This window comes from Lethenteron reissneri, chromosome 6 (assembly GCF_015708825.2).
Source record: "Lethenteron reissneri isolate LAM-NWPU_2019-01 chromosome 6, ASM1570882v1, whole genome shotgun sequence".
Taxonomy (NCBI): Eukaryota; Metazoa; Chordata; class Hyperoartia; order Petromyzontiformes; family Petromyzontidae; genus Lethenteron; species Lethenteron reissneri.
The window spans coordinates 4,390,984-4,417,088 of record NC_083784.1 but is presented as its reverse complement, the minus strand read 5'-3'; the positions used below and the strand labels follow the sequence as shown (position 1 = coordinate 4,417,088).

Below are 26,105 nucleotides of genomic sequence, written 5' to 3'. Positions count from 1 at the left end.
TTCAACGTACATACGCCACTCTGCGTGTTTGCTTATAGTAGTGGTAGAACGGCTTTGTTTGACCATACCTCACCCCCAGTGGCGGCTCGTCAATAGAGGGCGCAGGGGCGCCGCCCCCATCAATATTCCAGAAATATACATATACAAAATTTATATAAAAATACATAAATAAAATATTTTTTTCATACGATGTGCCGGCTGGTAGTAAGAAAAGCATCAGCATTTAATAAAAACTGGCTTTAATCGGTCAACTATTTTCTATGTTTTTCAATGTGTTTTATGCGGGGCGCCGGACAAATGGATGTCTATGTGAGACTTTACATTTTCGGACAGCATGTGACCTGAAGCTGGTCTCTAATTGGTTTCTTAAAGATTCTCCTCGGGGCGCAAGTCGTTGCGTCCCTGGCCAATCAGAATTGGATACATGTTATTTTATCCAATCTGATTGGTTCTCGTCACCTGTCATTCAAATTTACGCTGTAGGCCACTACTGCGAGTGCGAAGGCGACACCACTTTGACACTTGCTAGGCTGATCAAAATTTTTGTGTAAACAATGGCAGCAGTTCATCCCAATTCTGTAATTTATTTACAAAAAAACCCTTTCACAAGGCTTTCGCTGGAAGAAATAAAAAAGATAAAGGATCTCGGACCGGACCAACCCGATTTACAAATCCAGCAGCAGGCCAGTGACAGAGGACGAAGCTACACACGAAGCTTCACCCGCGCTTGTTATGAGAAACGGAGGTGGCTGGCTGGATGTGATGTTAGCAATTCTCTTTTTTGTTTTCCCTGTCTTTTATTTCAAAGTGTCGGCACTGAAGTTTTGTGGACAACGACGGGGGTAAGAGACCTCAAACATCTCTCTGACAAATGCAAACGTCATGAAAGTAGCCGCAGCCATATTGATAATAGCATGAAACTAACGTTTTTATGTTCAAGTAGGAAACATGCTTTTTGGTACTTTGGTCTGAAATGTATATAAAAGAGAAACATTTATGTTCAAGTAGGAAACATGCTTTTTGGTACTTTGGTCTGAAATGTATATAAAAGAGAAACATTTATGTTCAAGTAGGAAACATGCTTTTTGGTACTTCTTTTGGTCTGAAATGTAAATAAAGATCATCAAAATTTATATTCAAGTAGTCAAAATGGCTTTTGGTACTGCTTTATATTTATTTGCCCCCCTCAATAAAATTTAAAAAATGCGCCCCCCCAAAAATAAATATCACCAGCCGCCACTGCTCACCCCGCTGGTCAGTTGCTAGTTGTCAATGGAGGTGGGTGCCCAGGACTGGTTCATGTATAACTTGCCACTGATACTGGTAGGAACCTCCTGGTTACACCAGCACACAGGGGATTATTGTGTCCGTCGTGCAGGAAGGGGCTGGGTGGGGAGGGAGGGTTTGGGTGGGGAGGGTGGGGAGGGGCTGGGTGGGGAGGGTGGGGCTGGGAGGGGAGGGTGGGGCTGGGTGGGGGGTGGGGCTGGGTGGGGAGGGGCTGGTCACCCCGTGGTGCCCTTATAAAACTCAACGTTTAACCGACTCACGCCGGCTTGTGCCCGCCCTCACAGTCGGGCATATTTGCGGAATACACCACGCCGCCGTTGACCCTGGCCATTGACCGAGCAACCCAACGTTCCTACCAGCTCCCTCCGCAGGAATGTGTTATCTGTGGCTGGGAATACATCTCAGTCCACCGGGTTCTTAGCGCAGTTCGCCAACCACTGTGCCACTATTCCTCCTCGGTAATAGCCTGTGCTAAATTCGAGCAGTGACGCGGCCCAGTGTTGCACAGGTTTGCGGTTCAAACCCTGTAGGCTGCCCTGGTTATTACCGTGGGTGTTTGAACCGTAACGTACTACGCACCGTCTGCTTCATAGTGGACGTTAAAGATCCCCGGACGTCATTCGAAGAGAGCAACGCGATTGTGACCGGCGTGATGGTCCATATTTTCTAAATTTTAAAATTGCACTTCAAATTACTCAATTTAGATCTTCTCTTTACTCAATTTAGAACTACTCAAATTACTCTTTAGAATTAATTTTTGTGTTTAGTTTATCGTCCTTCCCCACACCCTCCAATTGGCATGGTTGGCTACGTACGGTGCGAAAGAAGTTCAACATAACATACATGCAATTGAGATCACCCACAGCCAGCCACATTGCCCCCTACTGTGAAACTACTGCCGACTGCGTCAGTGAAACGTAGCGTCTTCCTTTGCGATGTCCTTGTGCTGCAAGAACGATGTGAATACCAAGTATACTCAATTATATTTTGAGTGGGATCCACGGCCTGGGTGGTAGGGTGGGTGGGGGGAGAGGGTGGGGGGGCAAGCAGTGGGGGCGTCAGCGCGACACGGCTCACTCAACACTGGAATGTGGGTGACATCATCATGCAGATGTGAGCGGTGACGTCACCAGCGTACACGTGCCAGCCAGCCAAACGTTTTGTTTCACATCCACTTTGATTACTAAACGGGGAATAATAGGCTGTGCCAGAGGTTGACCCAGTATTGTAACTGCGTGGCATAGTGTAGGCAGTGGCAATGCACCACAGCTCCAGAGTGGCACATGTCACAGGCAGGCATGCAGAACTACGCTCCTGCATTAGACGATTGTATTGCAATGGCAATATAGCATTAGGCTTAGGAATGCTTTTGCCATTGTCCTCCTAAGTAGGGAATCTCAGATTTCAGTTCTCACGAACCACGAGGGCAGGTCAATCTACCAGTTTACAAGTTGTTTAAATAAAAAAAAACTAAGTGGTTACATGCTGCATGCATGCGATGATTGTGAAACATGTTCCATGATATATAGTGAACTCATTCATTATTGGTTTGAAAAAAATCTATTTTCCCTGAATGTTAATGCCGGGTTGGCCAGGGGGCTCAGGAGGTTTCGAAATAGCCAAGGCAGAGACTCATGAGCTGAGATTCAGGGGTTTGAATCTGAGAAGGGTTAAGATATCACATTATGCCTGTTGCTTCACGTGAAACATTCTACAAATATACCACATTTCATCTCTGACACTGTTAACATGTGAGCCCACAGTGTGAATAAAGTGGCCTATGGAATTGACGTAAGAATTAGGTCTGTTACATCATCATCATCCAGTGCTGTTCCATAAAACAAGGTGGCCCACTTCGTTTTATAGCTTTCGTGACTGCAGGGATTCATCTTCTTGATTCTTTCGGTAAAGTCACGTAGAAGGGAAGTAAAAAAATAATAAAAATAAAACATAACAAAATAATTCTCACGACGTTTCGGCCACAACGCAAGTAGCCGTCTTCAGGTGGAGAACAGGTCTGTCGAGAAGGCCGAAACGTCGTGAGAATCATTTTATTATGTTTTATTTTTATTATTTTATTACTTCCCTTCTACGTGACTTTACCGAAAGAACCAAGAATAAGGTGGTCCACTGCTCTGTGAAAAGAGTTCCAAATGGAAATGCCAACGTTGGAATACATCCGGGAGAAATCTGTTGCAGCAACAACACAAATAAAACATTTAAACGAAAGTCGATTCGGTACCATGGTTACAAGCCACTGTTGTTTAGGTTTCCGATCGCTAATGAGCACAGAACAGAAATGACACCATTCTGCTGTCACATGGCCCAGACTGCAACACACATGCCCGCCCGCCCGCCTGCCTGCCCAAAAACTTGGCCAGACTTCAAAGGCAATCAAAATTATTAGGCGTGAGCCGTAGCGAAACCATGAAAAATATACGGTGCTCACGCCCAGCGCGGCCGTCATGCATACCTTCCAAGGGCGTGAAACATGCCCTGCAGCAGCGCGAGCGCGAGAACGAGAGCGACACAGATGCGCGGACAGAGACGGAGTGGCGTCTGCCGGGTTCAGTAACGTGCACCTCGGCGGTGTGCGCGCGTAAGTGTGGATGTCACCCCCCCCCCCCCACCTGGGTTTGTCATGACGTTGGGTTTGTTTTTGTGAAGTTCGCACCATTGGTGCGGCGCTTGCAGATTGTTGTCGGTCTCAATGGCCTGGGCCACCAGTTTCTAGCTCGCTCCCCCCCACCCATCAGCAGCAAACATTGCACGGGGCTCTGATGACCTGCCTTGAATGAGCCAACACTTAATTAGGGTTTATGGCATGTTGCAGATTCTTCTTTCAAATCACCAGTTGCTGAGCACACGCCCAAAGGCCCCACAATGCCAAGCTGCCACAAACGGAACTTGCATTGAGCAAGGTAATTGAAGAAACTTGGGGGAAAGAGACGACGGGAGGGAATTCCCAAGCGGAGCAGTGCAGCAGAAGTATCAGAAAGGGGAGTATATACTCTTAGTTAATTTTTTTTATTAATAAAAATAAAATAATAAAAATACAAAATCACAGCAAATCACTTGATACAGCAAATCTGGCTGTGACGGTCCCACCTGATGACGGAGACTTGTGTTGCCTCCGAAACGTCGTGATTTATTATTATTTTGATTATTTTATTTTTATAAAAAAAATGTACCTACGTGACTTTACCGAAAAAACTAAGAGTATGAATCCTTGCAGTCACGAAAGCTTCAAATCTAGAATAAAGAGGAGTGTTGTGATCTGCAATGTGGCGAGCGAGTGCATGAGTGGTTGAATGAATAAGTGGGTGAGTAATTGGCTAAGTGAGTGGATGGGTGAGCGAGTGTGTTGTTGTGACCTGCAGTGTGGTGGCTGCACTCAGTGTGGACGAGACAAACGCCATTCTGGTAGTCATACATCCTCAGCATGGGTAGGAAGAATCAATGAGTCAAGTTCATGGGAATGTTAACCGTGGTGGTAGCGCTAGAAGAGTGTTTTGAAATGATGCGCCCGTAACACAGATGTCCTTTTTCCGTCGATTGTATCGCGTTTCCTGCATCACAGCGGTGGATGCTCAGTGGTTAAAATTCCACGGATCACGCTATTGAAAGAGACACACTGCATGCCAACGGAGAGCTTTCATTTAATGACAGCGACAGTGACAGAGGTCACAGGCGCAGGCAGTGCAGGTCAGTGTATTTGAGGTCACCGTCTTGCCTCACGGATGCTCTGGTGGTTTCCACAACATCAATTTGAAGAAGTATTTGTAGAATTTGGAATAAGTCTGGGAGTGTTAAGGTAGTGAGAAAACAACCTCACAAACGTTGTAAAGGCTTTTGTTTTGCTTTTAATCATAACCCCCCCGCCCCCCGCCAATGAGTCACGACAATTTAAACTTGTAACGCTCACTCTCAAAGAGAGAATGACTCTGGAGGTGCAGGGAGGCACAGACATTCAGACGCTGTCTTTCCAACAGACCTGTTCTTCACCTGATGACGGCTGCTTGCGTTGTGGCCGAAACGTCGTGAGAATTATTTTTATTTTTGTATTCTTTTTATTTTATTATTTCCCTTCTACGTGACTTTACCGAAAGAACCAAGAAGATGAATCCCTGCAGTCACGAAAGCTTTATATCGAAATTTAACCACAGACAAGTTCAAGTTTCAAATTCATTTATTAGGTATAGCCCTGTGAGCCATTCGGCTCTTGAATCGGGTGCAACCGCAACAAACAAAAAAGAAAAACATGAACAAGAAAACATCTTAAAGTGACTATGCGCAAACAGAAAACCCAAGAAAAGACAGCTAAATATTGCAGAAAAATCACCGTACACCAACACTGTGTGCAAAAATCCCAGTGGGATGCTCGTCAAACAACAACAACAACAAGCGGGGGAGGCAGCCACGCGGTGAGCCGGTGCCAACAACTGCCCAAGCTCTGCGGTCCTCTTTACGTTAAGGTGTTATCGGCCATGAGAATGAGTGTCTACATGTGGAAGTTAACCAGAGCGATTTGAAGCTTTCGTGACTGCAGGGATTCATCTTCTTGGTTCTTTCGGTAAAGTCACGTAGAATGGAAATAATAAAATAATAAAAATAAAGCTAAAACATAATAAAATAATGCTCGTCGATAAGACAGAGTCTTATCGACGGACCTGTTCTTCACCTGAGGACGGCTGCTTGCGTTGTGGCCAAAACGTCGTGAGAATTATTGTATAATGTTTTAGTTTGATTATTTTATTATTTCCATTCTACGTGACTTTACCGAAAGAACCAAGAAGATTAACCAGAGCACTCTAACAAAACCCATGTGTGCGCAGAGGAAACACTCTCTCCCGTACAAAAAGAACAGATGGAGTCCACATTTTGTTCTGCACCACCTCCTGCCTGAGCCAGGGTACTGCTTCCTCCTCGACGCCCACGGGGGAAGGAAGTTTCACAACATTTGTGCGATCAAACTTGATTTGAAGCTTTCGTGACTGCAGGAATTACTCTTTGGTTATTTCGGTAAAGTCGCGTAGAAAGAAAATAAATTAAATAATATAGTATGACGTTTCGATTTCAACACAAGCAACCGTCATCAGGTAGAACTACATTTGAGAGACAAAACACAGACACGGAGACACAGACAGACACACAGAGAGAGACAGACAATACAGACACACAGAGACAACACAGACACAGAGAGAGACACACAACATAGACATACAGACATACACACAAGCAGAGAGAGACAACATAGAGACACACAGAGAGAGACACACAACATAGACACACAGAGACCCAATGCCTCTGTGTCGAGGCCTTAAATAGAGAGGGGGGGCAGAGAGAGAGAGGTGGGTCTGCTGGTTGCTGCTGCTGGAGTAGATACATTAGCATGTCAATGAGTCAATGAATCCACCCCGAAGCGACCGAGGGAAAAAAGAAGATCGAATGGCCCTATGAGAGCCTGGTGAATTTTTTTTTTAGAGAGAGAAATAGGTTGAGAAAACGAAATGTAGTAATTTTTTGTGCAATCCTTAAACCCTCGCTGCTGCCTCCAGTGCTGATGCATCACAGGCCATGTGCACAGCAGAACGGCGCTGTGGAGTTCTACACACAGCGCTGATATCACGGCTCCATCTCCGTCGTGGACGTAGATTTTGGACGCGCTTCCCTCATTTGGCTGTCACTCCATCGTTAGTCTCAACCATGTGGCCATTGTCCCTTCTAGCCACGTCTTGTCCAAGGCAAGATGATGATGCCTCTGTAGGGGTGTTAAAGAGAGGGCCCGTTATGCATGGCAGCCTATGGAAAACAAACACAGTGGGCGGGGCTACGTAAGTGCACGAGCAAGTGCCCTCTACGACGTCCGAGCCAGACACCCTGGGGGGGGCTGGTTCGAACGTTATGATCCCCCGGGGCCCCACCCCTCAGGGAGGGGTTGGGTATAAAAGGGGATGTTTCAAAGGGCTCGGCAGTTATGTTTAAGCTAAGGGAAGAAGACTGAAGACGTCTTAGATAGAGCCCTGGACTCCCCTAGTTCGATGTCCTTTTCAGGGCCGGACAGGACTGAGCCAGCGGCGTGGTCCCGAAAGCCAGAGCCGGTGCTCTTGTAAGAGCTGGTCTGGAACTCCGGGTACCGGGCCCGACTTAACAGTGTCGGGCCAGTTAGCCTCCCCTAGCCCATTAGTGGAGGATTCGGGGCTAGGACAGAGTTAGCTAGGGGTGTATCCCGAGTTATACGGGTGAGGGTGCCGATACCCCCTCGAGAGTGTATATGCCCTCTGTCATACTGTGAAATAAATATACGTGTGCCTCAACCTCGGCGTCAAGCGTCTTCACCGGTACTTCACCTCTAACGTTCGCGTATTCTCAACTCCACGTGTCAGCGTGCAAGAACTTCTGCGCGCTTCTTTGCGCTGTTTTCAGCTTTTTTATCCATTTCCTTTTGTCCACGAGCTTAAGACATTAACTTAATAATGAAGAGAGGCATACCAATTGCCTAAAATGTCAAGCTATAATTACTTTGTGTTAAAAGGCAGATTTAACGATGCGGGTAGAACGGTCGTGTGGTGGCTAGCACATTGCGGGCTTGAACTTTGGAAATCGGAGTTCGAATTCCGGCCACAGCTAACATCATTGGCGAGCGATATCCGAACCAGTTCTAGGCTTCCCCGTTCACCAACTCCCACTCACCATCGTGAAGTGTTTTCGAAAAGCCTCCACAACCGAACTGGCATAGAGACGCCTTCATCCAGCAGTGGATTGACAGAGGGCTGTAATTCATCAACTATTTGCGATTAATGCGGAGAGTGGTTTTACTTCTTTTTTTATGAAATAAAAGGCATCGGCTTCATTCTAGAGACGTCTTGACGGCATTTAGCATTCATAGCCACATGTCAAGCAGAAAAGAGAGATCAATCACACAGGCAGCCTGCGACATTCTCAAAAGGAAAGGGTGCAGCCCAGCAATTGCTCGCTAACTCCACTGTTGGTGGAAGGGGCCTTCACTCGAGCGATCTCTAGAGAGGCCCCGCTAACCCCCCCCCCCCTCCGCCACAGGGTATTTTGGGGTGGGAGTACCCACACTTTACCCCACCACACGAGGACCGCCGATCGACTGCGGTGAACCCATTTAGAGACGATGATTGGAGGTGGGGGGGAAGGGGGAGATTCAAGAAACGTTCCCGTTGCTTCAACTGGCACTCCGGGAGATCAAATCGAAGCGGCGACCTCTGAATTGCAAGGCCAGTTTGCTGCCAATTTTTTCTTATTAATTTGTCTGAGCCAAATATCGTAAAAATTATCATTTTGGTTTTCATTCGATTGTTTTTTGCCCTGATTTCTATTTGCTACATTGCCATGTGCTTACTGTTTATGCGACTACTCTTTGCCGTCGTGGTGACCCTGGCTCACAAAACGAGACGCTATCCTTGTCTCTCAAATTCTCACCCTGGGCTCAGCAAAAAAAATAACTCGAAACGCCACAGCAGCACCTGTACTGTTTATCAAAACTGGCCACTGGTCAAACCGCAAATATGTCAAAAAACCAGCTTTAAATTTTTTTTTCCTTTCTTGTTGTTAAACAAAAAGCTGACATCTAATGTTTTTCTGTCGCCCCCCACACATCCTCCCACTCTCCCCCCCACCGTTGAAATAGTGCCACAGGCGAGGATCAGACCGAGAAGGCACAGGAGGGGAGCGACGAGGTGAGGGGTTTGTCGGAGAGCCATCGGCGTTCCGCCATCGTTATCCAACGTGCCTGGAGGAGATACATCGTGAGTTTTAGCTCAACCCTCGTAATTCGCTGATGTCGTGTTTCGAAAAGCCTCCCTGCTAGAGTCAACTATAGGAGGTGCATTTGGCCTACTCTTCCACGAGTGACCGGGACGTGTTGTAAGAGGTGAGCGTACCCACACTTTACCCCACCACACCCAACCAGAAGCTCAACTAACTGGTAGTATCTATTTATACTTCTGGGCGGACAGAGGCTTAGGGGTTGACTCAGCCCATCATCACCCCTCTGGGGTAGTCAACAGTGGTTGTCCCGTGGACAGACTCGCCCCTACCGCAGGAATGTGGAATTTGCACCACTGGCTCTGCAGGGCTATAAACAGGAGATGAACACCAGTGGTCATTTGAGCAGTAAATACCTTTGACATGCTTATATGTTACGCGATGGTCCCGGATGCTAACCTGAGTGTGGAACGTGTGTAGGACCTGCAGGTGTTCCGCTACTACCGCGAGCTACTCAGCTTCAGGGCGAGTGGGGAGCCGCGCCACATGCTTCGATGCGTCAACCCCAAGGAGGTCGTCCTCTTCGCCCAGACTGATTCTGCAATTTACCTTTCGGGGTTAATGGGGTCAACCGTGCCATTCACACCCAGTCACGCCTGAGGGGGCAGTTCTTTTGCGAAGTTCGTCATCACGTGCCATAGTCGATTCACTGCTGGATGAAAGCTTCCCAAAGCCGCTGCCACCTCTCACGATCCTGAGATGTAACAACAACAACAACAACCACCAATCACCACTAGGTGGCGGTGATTCTAATTGCATTGGCCTAACGGCATTGGCCTAATTACATTGCCCTAATTGCATTGGCCTAATGAGATTGGCCTAATGGCATTGGCCTAATGAGATTGGTCTAATTATATTGACCTAATGGCATTGGCCTAATGGCATTGGCCTAATTAGAAGCGTCTAATGGCATTGACCTAATTAGATTGGTCTAATGCATTGGCCTAATGAGATTTGGCCTAATGGCATTGGCCAAATTTGATTGGTCTAATAGCATTGGCCTAATGGCATTGTCCTAATGAGATTGGCCTAATTGCATTGGCCTAATTAGATTGGCCTAATGTGATTGGCCTAATGAGATTTGGCCTAATGGCATTGGCCAAATTTGATTGGCCTAATGGCATTGGCCTAATGGCATTGTCCTAATGAGATTGGCCTAATTGCATTGGCCTAATTAGATTGCATTGATGGCATTGGCCTAATTGCATTGGCCTAATGGCATCGATCAACCTCCCAGGTAAAGATTCCTTTGGTACAGTCACGGAAAGCTTCTCAAACTACGTGGTCGAAAAAGATGTTAAATAGTGTAGGAGCCAGAGGACATTCCCTTTCGCACACCAAGGTGAGCATGGAATGGCTCTGGCTCCTAGCGACGTAGCTTTGATAATTGTGAGCAGAGAGTCAGGGAATTCCCTACACCTCTGTCGTAGCAGATGGACCGAAAATATGGCATCTGAAACCACAATAATCCTTGACAGGAGATTTCCCGGCACACAAGAGGTCGATGCCCCTGTAGTTTGTACAGTGTGTGTGGTCCCCCTTCTTTAAGAGGGGGACCTTCCAATCCTGCAGAACCCGCCCAGTGGTCCAGACAGTTATTATGATGCCATATAGGAGAGTCTGCACACAAACGCCACCCTCCCTCAGCAGTTCGCTTGGGAGATCATCTCTGCCCGGCCATTTTCCTGGTCTCAGACTCTGGATCGCCTTCCATACTTCCTCAACAGAGGCACTTCAGCCAGTTACTCACAGGGGGTGACTACTCCTGACAATATTTGAGGCACAGCAGCCTCAGCAGGGTCATCCCCACTTTGCCCCATAATGTTTTCTGGGCTGAGGGATTTCCCCTCCCCCAAGATCTCACAGAAATGCTCAACGAACCTGTTCTTGGGGGTCAGAGTTTGGATCACCTTTCATTCCTGTAAGGATGGAAATAGGTGTGCTGCTGCTAGTTACTTTTTTATGGAATTAAAGAGTGATTGATGGAATCCACCTAAGCACCTCCACACGAGGTGATTTCATCGCTCCATTTCAACTCCTGGATGCGTTCCGTGCCTTGACCACCACTCCATCATCACCTCTAGTGAGTGACCTGTCCTTCTCGGGCCCATATAGTTTTCTTATCTTACGCTTTGAATTATTTCATTACATTAACCTCAGCGTTCTCTAATCCATTATATTGCAACACTACAAACACTTTTATCTACATGCTCCCTTTTCTGTCGGCTCGGTGTTATTACAAGCATGCATCTCTCCACGCTTCTTTGCTGACCTGTCACCTTGGTGTGTATCTGCAGTCTAAAAGCTCTTTGTTTTTGTGGGGCTTGTGTCTTTAAACACATCTGCTTCGGAGGTACCGAGCCTCCAATCCCTGCGCCTCTGTGCAGGCTCAAGTACTATGTGCGAGATTAGAACCCCCCCCCACCAGTGACGATTAGCCAGGCGGTGGCGGCTATGCACGTGGCCTGTAGTCTAGCACTGGTGTTGAGACGATGAGGGTTGAAGGATCGGTACAGCAAAAATATGCATCCGACACGTTCCATCTTGCATGGGATAGAGCGTTGCTCCCTCGCACGTGTGGGGTTTTTGGGGTGCTCCAGTTTCATCCCAAAGGTATAAACACTCATTACTTGGCCGGTAACACCTCAATATCTAGAGGACCGCAGAGCTTTGGGGGAATTTGACACCAGCTTACCGCTCGTCTGTGGTTCCTCCTCGCGCCTGTTAGTTGCCCTCTGTACGAGAGCGAGCGATTACTGTGCGCTGCCGCATGACAAGTTGACATTATTACCATTGCAATAGATAAATCTAGGTTGCTTAGTGAACATCCTGCTTTTAAAAAAATCAATATCGCGATTGTGCGTTATCACAAGGCTAAGAATCCATTGAAAAATATCGCCGAGCAATGCACAACCCTGTGTCGGAGAACGGATCGCAGAAGTGGATTTCAAAGAGCTACCTCCTGAGATCCCTGCAAGAAGTGAACCTCTTGTCCACACACCACAGGGGGCAGCACTTTCTCACCCGCCCTGCCACAGAGCGTAATGCTCGTCGCATGCTGGCCAAACCAACGCACTATTTGGAATTCTCAAGAGCTGGAATTTGTCAAACTACATGCAGAACCAAATTTAAGGGTGATTTGTTTTTACGCGGCCATTGACGACCAGACTGAGACCATCAATTTGCTATGCTTGTGAGTTTATGGGTCCCTGGGAGTCTATGCAAGTCGATTTGTCTCTCAACGTAAGTCTATGGGTATCTACGTGAGCCTATGCGTCACAATCTAATTAATCGGTGACCGACCTGAGACCATCAACCCGGTTTAAACACATTCCTGCGGAGGGAGCTGGAACGTTGGGTTGCTCGGTCAATGGCCAGGGTCAACGGCGGCGTGGTGTATTTCACAAATATGGCCGATTGTGAGGGCGGGCACAAGCCGGCGTGAGTAGGTTAAACGTTGAGTTTTATAAGGGCACCACGGGGTGACCAGCCCCCCCCACCCAGCCCCACCCAGCCCCACCCAGCCCCTCCCCACTCCACCCAGCCCCACCCCTCCCATATTTGGATGCACGACGGACGGACACAATAATCCCCTGTGGGCTGGTGTAATCAGGAGGTTCCTACCAGTACCACGGGTGGCTAAAACCCAGCGGTGCTGACTCAACGCGCCCCCCCAACCCCGACAGTGGCAGCCACCCCGGCCACCAGTCGTAGCCACGTGCGTCTTGATTAGCGCAGCCTGGGTAAAGATAATCAATCAAAAAAAATCGAGACTCTATTGTCAACAAGCTGTGCTCAGCCTAATAGAGTTGCCCGGCTTGAAGACAATCGATATGTGAGGAGCCCCCCCCCATGTGTAAACAAGGCACATGCAGCTCAATTGAACGGGCCTGTGCAGAGCCAACGCAAACAATGTTCTCAGCGTAAACAACCCGTTTAAGAAATGTGCGGAGTGTCACTGCATGGAAGTTGCAACGCTTGAACGAACATGTTGCACGGGAAAGAAATTGGCCAATTTAGCCACGGGGTCGGATGCGGAACGTTTACGCTTGGTTGGGCGTGGCGGCGCGCGCGCCAGCGAGGTTTGGTGGATCACGCAGAGATTCGTGAAATTCACAAAGCCACCGTTGGGCTGCTGTGACGTGGTAGGCGGTGGCGGTACAGGCAGTGCCGTTTGCAAATCCACTGCTGGATGAGGGCCTCCCCTAAGCCATCTCCATCTTTTAACGGTCACATGATTCTATCCAATTTCGATTTAATGCTTTCGTGACTGCAGGGATTCATCTTCTTGGTTCTTTCGGTAAAGTCACGTAGAAGAGAAGTAATAAAATAATAAAAATAAAGCATAATAAAATAATATAATAAAATAATATAAAAATAATATAATATAATAATATAATAATGTTTTATTTTTATTATTTTATTACTTCCCTTCTACGTGACTTTACCGAAAGAACCAAGAAGATGATCTATCCACATGTAGCTCCTACGTGCAAGTTAATCACATTATTCCACATCTGTGGAGGACGGCCTCTCGGACGAGTTTTCTTTCCCTCCCTGGGCTGCCACTCATTAGCGAGTCTCGACTGCCGGCTGTCATCCCGTGTCGGTGACGAATCCTGCCACAGCGCAGGCAACATTTATTAGCCGTCAATGCACGGCCCCATTCCTTGTGACTGACGTAACGCGTGACCTCTGCTGGGCCACAAAGATACCCCATCGTCCTGTGGATGGACCTTTTAATAGCCACACTAATACCGATAAGGAGTGACTCAGAAGTGTGGTTAGTGCACCGCGATAAAAATCCGGCATCCTGAGTTACATTCCCGGCCACGACTAACATCAGTGGCGAGTGATATTAAAACTGGTCCCGGTTGACTGAAATGAGTACCTGGTGTGGTGCCGTAAACATAAATACTGGGAGGCGAAGGCGGTCGGGTGTGGCGCTAGGCACATCGACCCATCGCGTGTGCAGTGCCGGCCTTTATAGGTGCTCGCTAACAGCACTTGCCCAAACGGCCAATGCTTGCGTACCGTACCACGTCGTCGTCCACTCATTGACATGCTAATTTTTTCTCTGCCCCCTCCCTCTCTCCGCCCCCGCCCCCTCTCTATATTTAAGGCCTCGTCACAGATACGACCTCTCTCTTTCTGCCGATACGTGTTCTCTCTGTGTGTCTGTGTGATGTCTGTCTGCTTGTGTGTCTGTCTATAGTTTTCTGGTTAGATTTTTGTTGCTATTTCTTTTATACCTGATGACGATTGCTTGTGTTGCAATCGAAACGTCGTAGTATGCTATTATTTAATTTATTATTTTATCTTTATACGTGACTTAACCGAAAGAACCAAAGCATAATTCCTGCAGTCACGAAAGCTCCAAAATTGAGATTGGCCAATGTGGACTCCACGGGGTCTTTGTCTTGGTGTGTGTGTGCAGGCGGAGTTACTCGATGGAGCTGCGGGAGCACATGTGAGGTTCCGCCTTGGAGGGGTCAGTACCACCCCAATCCCGCGACCACTACCCCCACAAAGAGATCACGATTATATTGTTCTCCTATGGAGACACAGGACAGTGTCATTGGAATGTGGAATTGCCACGACTGGCGCAGGGTTCGCCAATGGACATAAGTGCATACATTGACGTACTAAACATGCAGACATACATATATATTTTCCGACATAGATACGGTCTTTATTTTAGCTTTTTTTTTCAGGGTTTATTTTGGCACAAATAAAACCCATTGGGAAATAAATGCTAATTTTTTTTATGGGGACCTGGTTACATCACAGAAATCTGGTTACAGCGAAAATACATTAACAAAACAATCAGAAACCAACTCTACACGGTACATGTTCTTCTCAGTGCTGCTTGGAAGCGAATTATCAAGTAATATACTGTTTAACTGCATGCCTATACAAGTCACCATACGTCCATGATGATTAACTGTGAGCAAACAACAGCAGGTATTGTGATTTCTTGCACCCAAAAAAGGGCAGGATGTACATGCATTATGAACATGCATAATGGGCATGCATAATGTATGTTAATTACCTTTTGCATAACCTAAACGGTATTGGATATCCATTTTTATGGATATCCAATAGGTAGGAACGTTGGGTTGCTCGGTCAATGGCCAGGGTCAACGGCGGCGTGGTGTATTCCGCAAATATGCCCGACTGTGAGGGCGGGCACAAGCCGGCGTGAGTAGGTTAAACGTTGAGTTTTATAAGGGCACCACGGGGTGACCAGTCCCTCTCCACCCAGCCCCACCCCTCACACCCCCCACCCAGCCCCACCCTTCCCACCCAGCCCCTCCCCACCCAGCCCCACCCAGCCCCTCCCTCCCCACCCAGCCCCTCCCTGCACGACGGACGGACACAATAATCCCCTGTGGGCTGGTGTAACCAGTGGGTTCCTACCAGTACCAGGTGTTTAACGTACATGGTCAAGTTCCGCATGGCAAGGTCGTGCATCAACATGATACAACCAGCACATATAGACGCAAGCACATAAAACCTGTATATATAGACACACTATAATAGCGTTGAGTACAGCGCTTTGTCAGTCCACTGCTGCATGAAGAAACCTCTCCATGCATGCCATGTGAGTTGTGGGTAATGGTTTGACCATACCTCACCATGCTGGTCAGTGTGCAGTGCGGTGGAGGGGTGTGGAGGACCAGGTTTGGATCTAAGTCACGGCCGCCAATCAAACTAAAAGTCGTCGGGATCACAGCGCGACTCGCTAACTGCTGCGCCTCCACTCTCTCGCAAACACCGAGCACCAATTATCGGTTGAAGTTGGCCGAGCTTGGCCCAGTGCAGGCGTTTCATTTTTATGAAACACGAGCCATGGCACGATCCCATTAATTAGTTGAGAATATTAGTTCTGGAGGCATTTAATTATGTATTGACCCCTGCCTGCTCACGTTACCTACGTAACAACGATCGCAGACGAAACATCTGTGCGGCCAGACGTTAACACTGTAAGGCCAAACCCTACCTACAGGGAGCTGCTGCGTGTTTAAATACATGCCAATCATTCGAGTCTTGCGAATGGCAATGTGTGCATGGGCTAAATGCCAATGTCAAGGTCTGCTAGCCAGATTTTTGTGTAGTTGTGCTGTTCCCGCTTCTGTTGAAGGAGCACAGACTATAGTTGTTATGGTCCTTGGTTTGGGTTGCATGGCCAGTCGCACTGTAGCTTGCCCTTAAGTGTATCTCTATGGGTCTCTATGTATCTCTGAGTCTCTACATATCTCTGTGTCTATGGCAGGGGCCGGTAACCTATGGCTTCGGAGCCACGTGCGACACTTCAACTACCGCTTAGTGACGTTATTTATTAAGGAACCACCGTCTCGTAATCACGTGGCATTGCGGCTCTTGAAATATTGAGAGTTTTATCGTATTGGAAAAAAATGTCTCTTCTTGTTATTTCGGTTGCAGACCCGTGGCCTATGGGCTTACTATATGGTCCATAGTTTGGAGTGCATGGCCACTTTCACCAAGCCGTGTTGACCGGCATGGTGAAGTAAGGTCAAATGACCCCCACGACCGACCGACACGGCATGGCGGAGGACCTCATCCATGCAGCGGTGGATTGACGCGGAGATATGATTATTATATCATCGTGAATTAACCGTGTTAATTGGACACACGGTGCGTATGTTAAATGTTGCGATGGTTCGTGAGATTAAATCGCCCGCAGGGTTAAGATGTAGTGTTGACGCCGTGCGAAACAGGAGCGCTTCCCGCCAAACATCTACTACAAGATCTTCACGCACCGCCCCGTGCAAGACCTGTGCGCAAACAGCCCCAAGGTGTACGCGACCGCCGCAGTCAAAACACTGCCTGCCAGACCACCACCGCGCTACAGCATCGCACGCCACGGAGCTCACGGGACTGGAGCGTGGGCAACACCCGGCACCGAGCGGTCTGTCCGGGATCCAGATCCGGGTCGCAGCGGGTGGTACAAGAGAGTGGAGAACAATGGGTGGAGGCTGGTGTCAGAGAGGGTAAACTGCCAAGCACCCCTGGATTTGAAGCTTTCGTGACTGCAAGGATTCATATTCTTAGGTTTTTTTAGGTAAAGTCACGTAGGTAAAACAAAAATTAATAAAAGTATGATGCAGCAGTCCTGCTGTGACGGTTCCACCTGAAGACGGAAGCTTGTGTTGCCTCCGAAACGTCGTGATTTTTATTTTATTTTTTATTTTACTTTTATTAATTTTAATTTTTTTTACCTACGTGACTTTACCGAAAAAACCTAAGAATATCGCAAGCACCCCCTTTACTGTGTGGCCTCTCTCCTTCTGTCCATCTCAAAAATATTGGCAGACCCTGGTCACTCTATGTCTGATGTGGTGGCGCACTTGGCCTGTAAGCCAGCACTGTGGAGGCAACAGTGAGGGTTTGTGGATTGCGCACCCACACAGACACGTTGTGAAATTCCCTTCCCTTGAGCGTCGAGGAGACGTACCCTGGCGCGCCAGAAGGCGAGTACAGAAAACATGTGGACACCACCTGTTCAGTTTGTATGGGGGTAGAGTGTTTCCCACCTCGCTCACGTGGGTTTGCTCCAGGCGCTCCGGTTTTCTCCCACTGGCGAGACAATATCTTAAAAAAAAAACAATGCATGATACTCCTGAAAGATAGTCCTAGGACTCAGCATGGCTTTCCTGGATAAATAAGTAAATTATGATAATTGATCGTTATGGAGTGGGTGATAAGAGTTGGAGATAAAATTTCGATTTAAAGCTTTCGTGACTGCAGGGATTCATCTTCTTGGTTCTTTCGGTAAAGTCACGTAGAAGGGAAATAATAAAATGATAAAAATAAAACATAATAAAATACAATTCTCACAACGTTTCGGCCACAACGCAGGCTGTCGGAAAGACAGCGTCTGAATGAGCCATTCAGACGCTGTCTATCCGACAGACCTGTTCTTCACCTGAGGACGGCTGCTTGCATTGTGGCTGAAACGTCGTGAGAATTGTATTTTATTACGTTTTATTTTTATCCTTTTATTATTTCCCTTCTACGTGACTTTACCGAAAGAACCAAGAAAAAGAGTTGGAGACTGTACTTGTTTACGCCATGGGGGCCTGATGAGAATAAGCGTGCACTGCCTCCGCCACCGTGTGCCAAAACCACAGCGTTAAAGCGCTCGCAGCCGGGCAGCTCCCAACGTTACATTTACATTGCCTCGCAGCGGACTCGTGCCACGAGTCGCACCATCGTCATCAGCCACGATCTATCCACTGGTGGATGAAGGCCCTCAACATCTCGTCGTGGTGGCGAGATGTTAATTACCTCGTCTGGTATACAGGAGGTCGTGGGTTCGATCCCGAGCCCTGACACCTGTATATTTGGAGTTTGCATGTTCTCCTTGTGGTCATGTGTTTTTTTTTCTCCGGGTCCCTCCGGTTTTTCCCTCCACATTTAGAAACATGCATTCAGAGTATTTGGCTGATCTAAATTTCCACGTGATAAGCCACTTTGTTGAACTATCATTTGTAGCCAGGTCGCTTCTGAAAAAAGAGCTATAGAGCTTAACTGGAAAATCTGGTGAAAAAAAAAATAGTTTTTAAGTCGTGGGTCTTTCACACGACGGTTTTCCACTGGTATAATGCTCTGGCTAGCGCCGGCACGCGAGCCAAATTCCACGCTGCCATTTTCACGGGTGGCGTCTTCTCGGGCGCGTTTCCCTCCTCTGACTGCCATTCCATCGTTAGTCTCGACCACCGACCAACAGCTCTTGCAGCGATGTGCCTTGCCCAAGCCCACTTACTTTTTTTTACACCATAAGTACGATGCTGTTCTTGCGCTCATGATGGCAGCAGCAGCCATCATGAGTTCAGGAACTCAATACCAATATCGAATTCTAGATCTGAAGCTTTCGTGACTGCAAGGATTCATATTCTTAGGTTTTATCGGTAAAGTCACGTAGGTAAAAAATGTAAAATTAATAAAAAATAAAATAAAAATCACCCAAGCTTGTGTTGCCTCCGAGACGTCGTGATTTTTATTTTATTTTTATTTATTACAAATTTTTACCTACGTGACTTTACCGAAAAAAACCTAAGAATACCAATATCGAAGTCTGCTGCTGGCCATGACGAGAGGGCTTCAGCAAAGAAGTGTAGACCACAGCGGGTTCACTATACGGTCAATAGTTTTGGGTTGCGTGGCCACAATCGCACAAATGTGGCTGTGCATCTGAATATGATGTCCTTATTCTTGGTTCTTTCGGTAAAGTCACGTAGAAGGGAAATAATAAAATAATACAAATAAAATATAATACAATTCTCACGACGTTTCGGCCACAACGCAAGCAGCCGTCCTCAGGTGAAGAAAAAAAAACGTCGTGAGAATTTTATTATATTATGTTTTATTTTTATTCTTTTATTATTTCCCTTCTACGTGACTTTACCGAAAGAACCAAGAATATGAATCCCTGCAGTCACGAAAGGTTTAAATCGAAATTTATGATGTCCTTAACGTATTTTTTCTAATAAAAAAAACCCCAACACATTAATCAATAACACTGCGTGGCCTTAACAGGAAAAAAACAACTAGAATCGGCGACGTTTCGGCCAATGGCCCTTCTTCACAGTACGTAAAGGCCAGCAGACAGAGCGGATGATGCGAATTAGAGACTGCGCTTGTTGACGCCATGGGGACTGATGGAGAATTAGATTTAAAATGATTTCTGATGACCTCTTTTAAAATGTACTCCTGAATAATAGACATCCCTTGGATAATCAAATTCATGTGTTCTTCTTGCCGTCTCCCAGTGTAATTCCAAATGCACACCTCTTTTGTGATTTTCGCTATATATATGCAAATGTGTCTGCATGTATTGGGCATGGAACAATGCGTTGATTCATATTTATAAGTCATTTGTTTATGTAGGAAAGTGTCACTGAATCCCTTTTCACGAGGATCCTGCATTGGGAAGTTTGGTCGCTTTCACTTTTAAAATATGCGAACACATTGGGGGATAAACCGTATATACGACTAACAGCACTTGTCCCAACATTCTTTGTCGTCTATACGGGGAATCTTTGTCTATATAGTTATATCTGTATCTACATGTCTAAAAGCACTTGCCCCAACAATCTTTGTAGGCTATACGAGTGATCTTTGTATTTAGCCATATATGTGTGTGTATATGGCAAAATATTCTTAGGTTTTTTCGGTAAAGTCACGTAGGTAAAAAATTAAAATTAATAAAAGTAAAATAAAAAATGTAATAAAAATCACGACGTTTCGGAGGCAACGCAAGCTTTCGTCTTCAGGTAGACGGAAGCTTGTGTTGCCTCCGAAACGTCGTGATTTTTATTTTATTTTACTTTTATTAACTTAAAATTTTTACCTATGTGACTTTACCGAAAAAAACCTAAGAATATGAATCCTTGCAGTCACGAAAGCTTGAAATCTATATGGCTAAAAGCACTTTCCCCAACAACCTGTGCAGTCCACACAGGTGATCCCGTTGTCTCTGTTTGCTCCGGGCTGCCCACCGCACTTGACATGTTCTGCCATGTGCCCACCGTGTGCTCGCCCTCCCCAGCTGGTGGGCCGCCCGTTGGCAGCGCAGCCCTGCGGGGAGGCTGGCGGCAAGATGCCCCCCGCGGCTCCGTTCTCCCCGAGCCGGCGCCAACGCAGCCACGACTCGAGCTCGCGGCGCCGACGCAGGCAGATCCAGTGGCTGCGCAAACTGTGAGTCAGAGGTCGCAACCGGGTACCCGATACCCGTACCCTACCCGATACCCGGCCGTTTGCGACCCTGGTGCGGCCGGGTACGGGTAAGGGTAGGTCGTGAGTCACTGGTGAGTAACCGTTTGTCACTCATTTCGGGTAGGGTACGGGTAGGGAACGGGTACCCATTTGCGACCCTGGTGCGGCCGGGTACGGGTAAGGAATCAAAACCCGTTTGCGACCTCTGCTGTGAGAAGCGTCGCACGCAGAGGCTTTAAAAAGACTAAGAAGATCCCCCCGCCTCCCCTGCCATAGCCTCTAACAGGCTGTCGGCTGTCGGAGCAAGTCCCGTCAGTAAATGGCAGCTATGGAGGTCGGCACGGTGCACGAGGGGGTGGGTGGGTGGCCAGCACCGCACCGTGCCCAGCCGTCGTTGTCACCCCAATGCTCATGTTTACACACTGCACCAGGGTACTCATTTAAGGTCGAGTCCACCTAGGGGAGCCCCAGCACTGGTTCAGGTGTTATTAATGGAGAGTAGCCGAGAGCAGGAATACAAACTCGGGTTTGCTGGGTTTGTTTAACCACCACAGTACCACTTCCATCTACACACAAGACAAAAAATCACCCGTGTAACCTGAACAGACTTTTGAGGCAAGTGCTGTAAGGGAGCACCTGTACACACACGTTCATACGAGCGCATTCAAACCTACACATTGACACACAATCGCGACACGCTACTGTCTAATGCTGCTCCGCATTAACGTGTGTGCGCGTGCGTGTTCACAACAGTAACGCCCTTTTCGCGTGTGGTGACATCACCACAGGTACGAGGGAGGGCAGCATGCCCCTGGGAGCTGTGGATCAGAAGGAACGGCGCCTGGACCACCTGTGGACTCGGAGCTCGAGGATTTACTGACATGGACCAAGGCGCTCGACTTTGAAGAGTACGTTTCGATGGTTTTACGTTTGAATTTCCGTCATTTATTTGCATTCGTGAGTTGATGGTCTCAGCCCGGTCACCAATGAGTGACAGAGAGATGCATATTATATTATTTTATATTATTGTATTTGACTAATTTTGATTTCATTTTTTTACCTACGTGACTTTACCGAAAAAACCTAAGAATATGTAAGAACTCACTGTGACCCAGAGCCTGACAGAGACCCATTGACTCATGGATATCCATATACAGTACTCACAGAACCTTAGACTCATGTGAAACATAAACGTTGTGATTAAACTAGGTTCTCAAGTGCAGCGAGTTGGTGGTATCATACAAAGCAGGTGGGAAAGTGCTGCCCTCTGCAGTATTTGGACCAGAGTGGCGCTTTTCGATTTAAAGCTTTCGTGACAGCAGGGATTCATATTCTTGGTTCTTTCGGTAAAGTCACGTAGAAGGGAAATAATGATGATTGCTTGTATTGCAATCGAAACGTCGTGAGAATTTTATTGTTTTATTTTTTATTATTTTATTACTTCCCTTCTACGTGACTTCACTGAACCAAGAATAAGAGTGGCACTTTTCAAGCTTTCAAGTTTCAAGTTTAATTTATTTGGTATAGCCCTGTGAGCCATGCGGCTCTTGAGTCGGGTGCAACCGCAACAAACAAAATATGAACAGAGAACATCTTAAAGCGACGACGCGCAACAGAAACATCCTGGATAAACCGGCAAATCTTCCAGAAAAAAAAAAATCACCGTATTACAACGCTGTGTGCAAAAATCCCAGTGTGATGCAAGTCAAACAAGGGATCTCAGAGTTTGCTCTGTGATATTGGCTTCTGTGCACCGTTCTCTCATGCTAAGGATTGCACTGCTCCGCGAGAGATACGAATGGGATGTTCGTCACGTGACGACCCGGCGCCGATAGCACGGTGGGGATACAATTGGGGGATAATGAGAGGAAATATTAATTCCATTCTGCTGTTTATTTTGAATAATGCATTCGCTTTTCCTCAAGGTACATCAACGGCTGGAAAGAGCTTGGGACTACCAACACGTCAGACAGGCTTTATGGCAAGTCCCCTGCTAACCTTCAGTGACGGTCATTACTATTTAAGTCGTCTTTAATTATTCCACGTTAATGGTGCTGCATCACAAGCGGAAACGTCAATGCGTGTGTGTGCGCGTGTTCATGTGTGTGTGCCGCAGGTTTCCAGTGCGTGGGCTGGGACGACCCCAAAGATGTCGCAAATGTGTTCCAAAACTGAGCTGGTTCTGAGTCCAATCTCTAATCAATATCAAGATCACACTCACGGTCTTCAAGATCCGACACATTGACTTGGTCCCTGCCTACCTCTTCCTTCTCGTACTGAACTCCCCTTTCATCTCACTCTACTCTCATTCACACACTCACCTACCTCTCCCCTTTTATCTCACTCTACTCTCCTTCACACACTCACCGACCTCTCCCCTTTCATCTCACTCTACTCCCTTCACACACTCACCTCTCCACTTTCATCTCACTCTACTCCCTTCACACACTCACCTACCTCTCCACTTTCATCTCACTCTACTCCCTTCACACACTCACCTATCTCTCCCCTTTCATCTCACTCTACTCTCCTTCACACACATACCTTTCCCCTTTCATCTCACTCTACTTCCCTCCACGCACGCTCCGATCTCGCCCCTCTCAACTCACTCTATATCCCCTCTGCACACTCAGCGATCGAGCTTCCTGTCCAAGAATCCCCAGGCAGCTTTCCTGGGACCCGTTTCGAATCCAGGTTTCATTTGCTCATGATTTCAACTACGTCGTCATGTGTAGTAAAGTTGACGGTATCAGCCCAGTCACCAATGAATGCACACAGAAAACCAACTCATCCATGTTAAGCTTGGTTGAATAACTTAGTGTGGCCTATACCAACATTCACTCTTTTCTAGGCCGTATAAATAACGTGGCGCTAATTATAGATAAGCAATGAAATTGACTCTTAGAAGTATATTCTTGGTTCTTTCGGTAGGAAAAACCGCCACTTTTTTCAAATTTTCTTGCTGTGAATTTCACACCTGATGACGATTGCTTGTATTGCAGTCGAAACGTCGTGAGAATTTTTATTGTTTTATATTTTTATTATTTTATTTCCCTTCTACGTGACTTTACCGAAAAAACCAAGAATATGAATCCCTGCAGTCACGAAAGCTTTAAATCAAAATCTTAGAAGTATGTATGTCACTTCATAGTCTAGGGCAGTGACGGGCAACCCAGACGTGTCGGTGGGCCGCGTGAGCGGGCCTGCTTCACCTCTGTGGGCGGCAAGCATGATAACAGCGCTTGTGCACCAATCGTGACCCCACGCTTGACCCTAGAGACATACCGAGACCACCACGAGGAGGGGCTCCACGGCACGCATAGGGCCCATGCGCCACAGGTGGCGCACCACTGCTCTAGGGCCTTTCTCTGACACACTGCTGCTGCCCGCGAGAGTTATGAATCTAAATGTCGTAGGTCTCATGACGTGACCCTAACAGAATAATTGGAATGTAGATGGGAGGTAAACGAAATTAAACAAATTCATCTCCAATTGCCAGTCAATACAACTGCCCTTTGTCTCTTCCCCAAGGATAACATATACACAGTATGAGGCTAATGTTAAAGACAGTTCCACATAACATTAGCCGTGTGCAGTGTATATTTTATCTGTTCTAAGGCAGCGTTAATAATAACAAAGAAGTCGATCGTCGTTGCTTAAGGGGGAATGCAAATGTGACCGTTCCGTTCAAACGGCGGCAGGGAGTGTAGACACGACTATGCATGCAAATGTAAATACGATGGTGAATTACGTTATTGAAGGCAACTTGTGTACAGAATTACATTTCAAAGCGAGCGTTCATATTTGCTTGTTCAAATGTAAATTTCATCAAATTTATCTTACGAAGTTGCAATGTATTTTATTCGTGCGCAGTGTTGCTGTCATTTTCTTTGAGCCTGTTTAGTGCAACGGTGTATTTAATATAATCCTGAATAGCAGTGGGAAACAATTTGAATGAAGGATTTGTTTTTGTATGACCATCTTTAGTTTAGTACAGGTTTCCCTCGCTTTGTGCGGGTAGTGTGTTCCATAACAAGGGCGCCCAAAAGCGAAATGGCAAAGCATGGACTCACAGTGCACAATGTTGTCTCACGTCCGACCGCAGAGGAGCGAATTCAATCCGCATATCGCGAATTTTGGTTAGAATAGGTTAACCGTATATACGCGAAATCGGACAAACTGAACCCGCATAAAGCGAGGGAGACATCCACACTGTTGGCGTTCCATAATTAGGTTGTGAGCATCTTCAGTAGTGTGGTGAAATCGTGAAAGATACAGCCGGGACGACACGCAGCCCAACCCCGAAAACCGCAATTGGATTACAAGCCCCTGCAAAAGCTTAGCATTGAATCCACTGCATATTATTAAGCTGTTATTCTTTCAGATCAATGTGTACTCGTGGCCCAAGTGTGCAGTCAGGGGACACACATGCACATGCTGGCATCATCAAGTGAACACTGGACGTGGCTGTGTTTTGAAATCACCACTCGGCCGGAATGCGGACGATCCCGTCAGATCTCAAAGACAGCTAACAGAGCCTGGATTATAGTACTTGTACGGTAGTTGGATGGGCTAACTACCATGCGTAATAGGTGTTAAGATGCTACAGGGGGTGTCAGCGCCCGCCCCCCTCCATTTTCTAGACCGCGAACATCATTGCATTGATATTTACTGGAGAAAATGCATTGAATGTATTATTATTATAAACGTGGGCCCCTATTTATTTAGAACTACCCCATGCTGTGGGGATACGTGGTTGGCAGTAGAGGATAACCTCGCTAAATCAATTGCACTAAGGCTTAATACCCAGGTCAATTCTCCAACCCGCACTGACCAGCGCGAAGTATGATCAAATAACCCAGCAATACGGCCCTCATCCAGCAGTGGATTGAAGATGAGAGGGCTGCACATCTTAATGTATCAATAATTTGCAAATTTATTTTGCAAATTTTAGTTTGTTCTCCCTTAAGACCTTATTGCAAAACCGTGTGTATAAGGTATTCTACATTTGAAGCTTTAATACAAAATGTAATTTCAGTTATATTATTTACTGGTTCAAGTGTTTTATATATAGCACGTGGTGGACAGCAGAGGGCGGTACAGCAAACTCGATTGCTCCGCTCGTGGGGAACTTTGACGGGTCACGTGGTTCAGCGGTAGCGCGAGCCGTCCTCCATCGGTTGCGATTCAAATCCTGGTTCGGGGCCGTCCATAAATGACGTCACGCACCTAGGTGGGGGGGGGGGGGGTCAGACATTTGTGACGATGTGTGACGAGGGGAG

The 26,105-nt window shown here is 46.9% G+C and overlaps 1 protein-coding gene across 5 annotated transcripts in view; it reads left to right on the top strand.

Moving 5' to 3' along the window:
- C6H11orf65 (chromosome 6 C11orf65 homolog) overlaps nt 1-25,763 on the top strand; it is a 30,662-nt gene extending 4,899 nt beyond the window's left edge. The window contains exons 3-11 of one of the 5 annotated variants that reach the window (XM_061570482.1): nt 809-842; nt 8,945-8,993; nt 9,502-9,594; nt 14,519-14,572; nt 16,824-17,096; nt 20,657-20,805; nt 21,612-21,731; nt 22,749-22,804; nt 22,940-25,763. In XM_061570482.1, coding sequence (XP_061426466.1) covers nt 809-842; nt 8,945-8,993; nt 9,502-9,594; nt 14,519-14,572; nt 16,824-17,096; nt 20,657-20,805; nt 21,612-21,731; nt 22,749-22,804; nt 22,940-22,998 — 887 coding nt within the window. In that variant the 3' untranslated portion in view covers nt 22,999-25,763. Of the gene's footprint in view, nt 1-808; nt 843-8,944; nt 9,063-9,501; nt 9,595-14,518; nt 14,573-16,823; nt 17,097-20,656; nt 20,806-21,611; nt 21,732-22,748; nt 22,805-22,939 lie in introns of all 5 variants that reach the window. The other 4 variants (XM_061570465.1, XM_061570489.1, XM_061570456.1 and 1 more) reach the window with 4 other exon arrangements.
- The last annotated feature ends 342 nt before the right edge of the window (nt 25,764-26,105 follow it).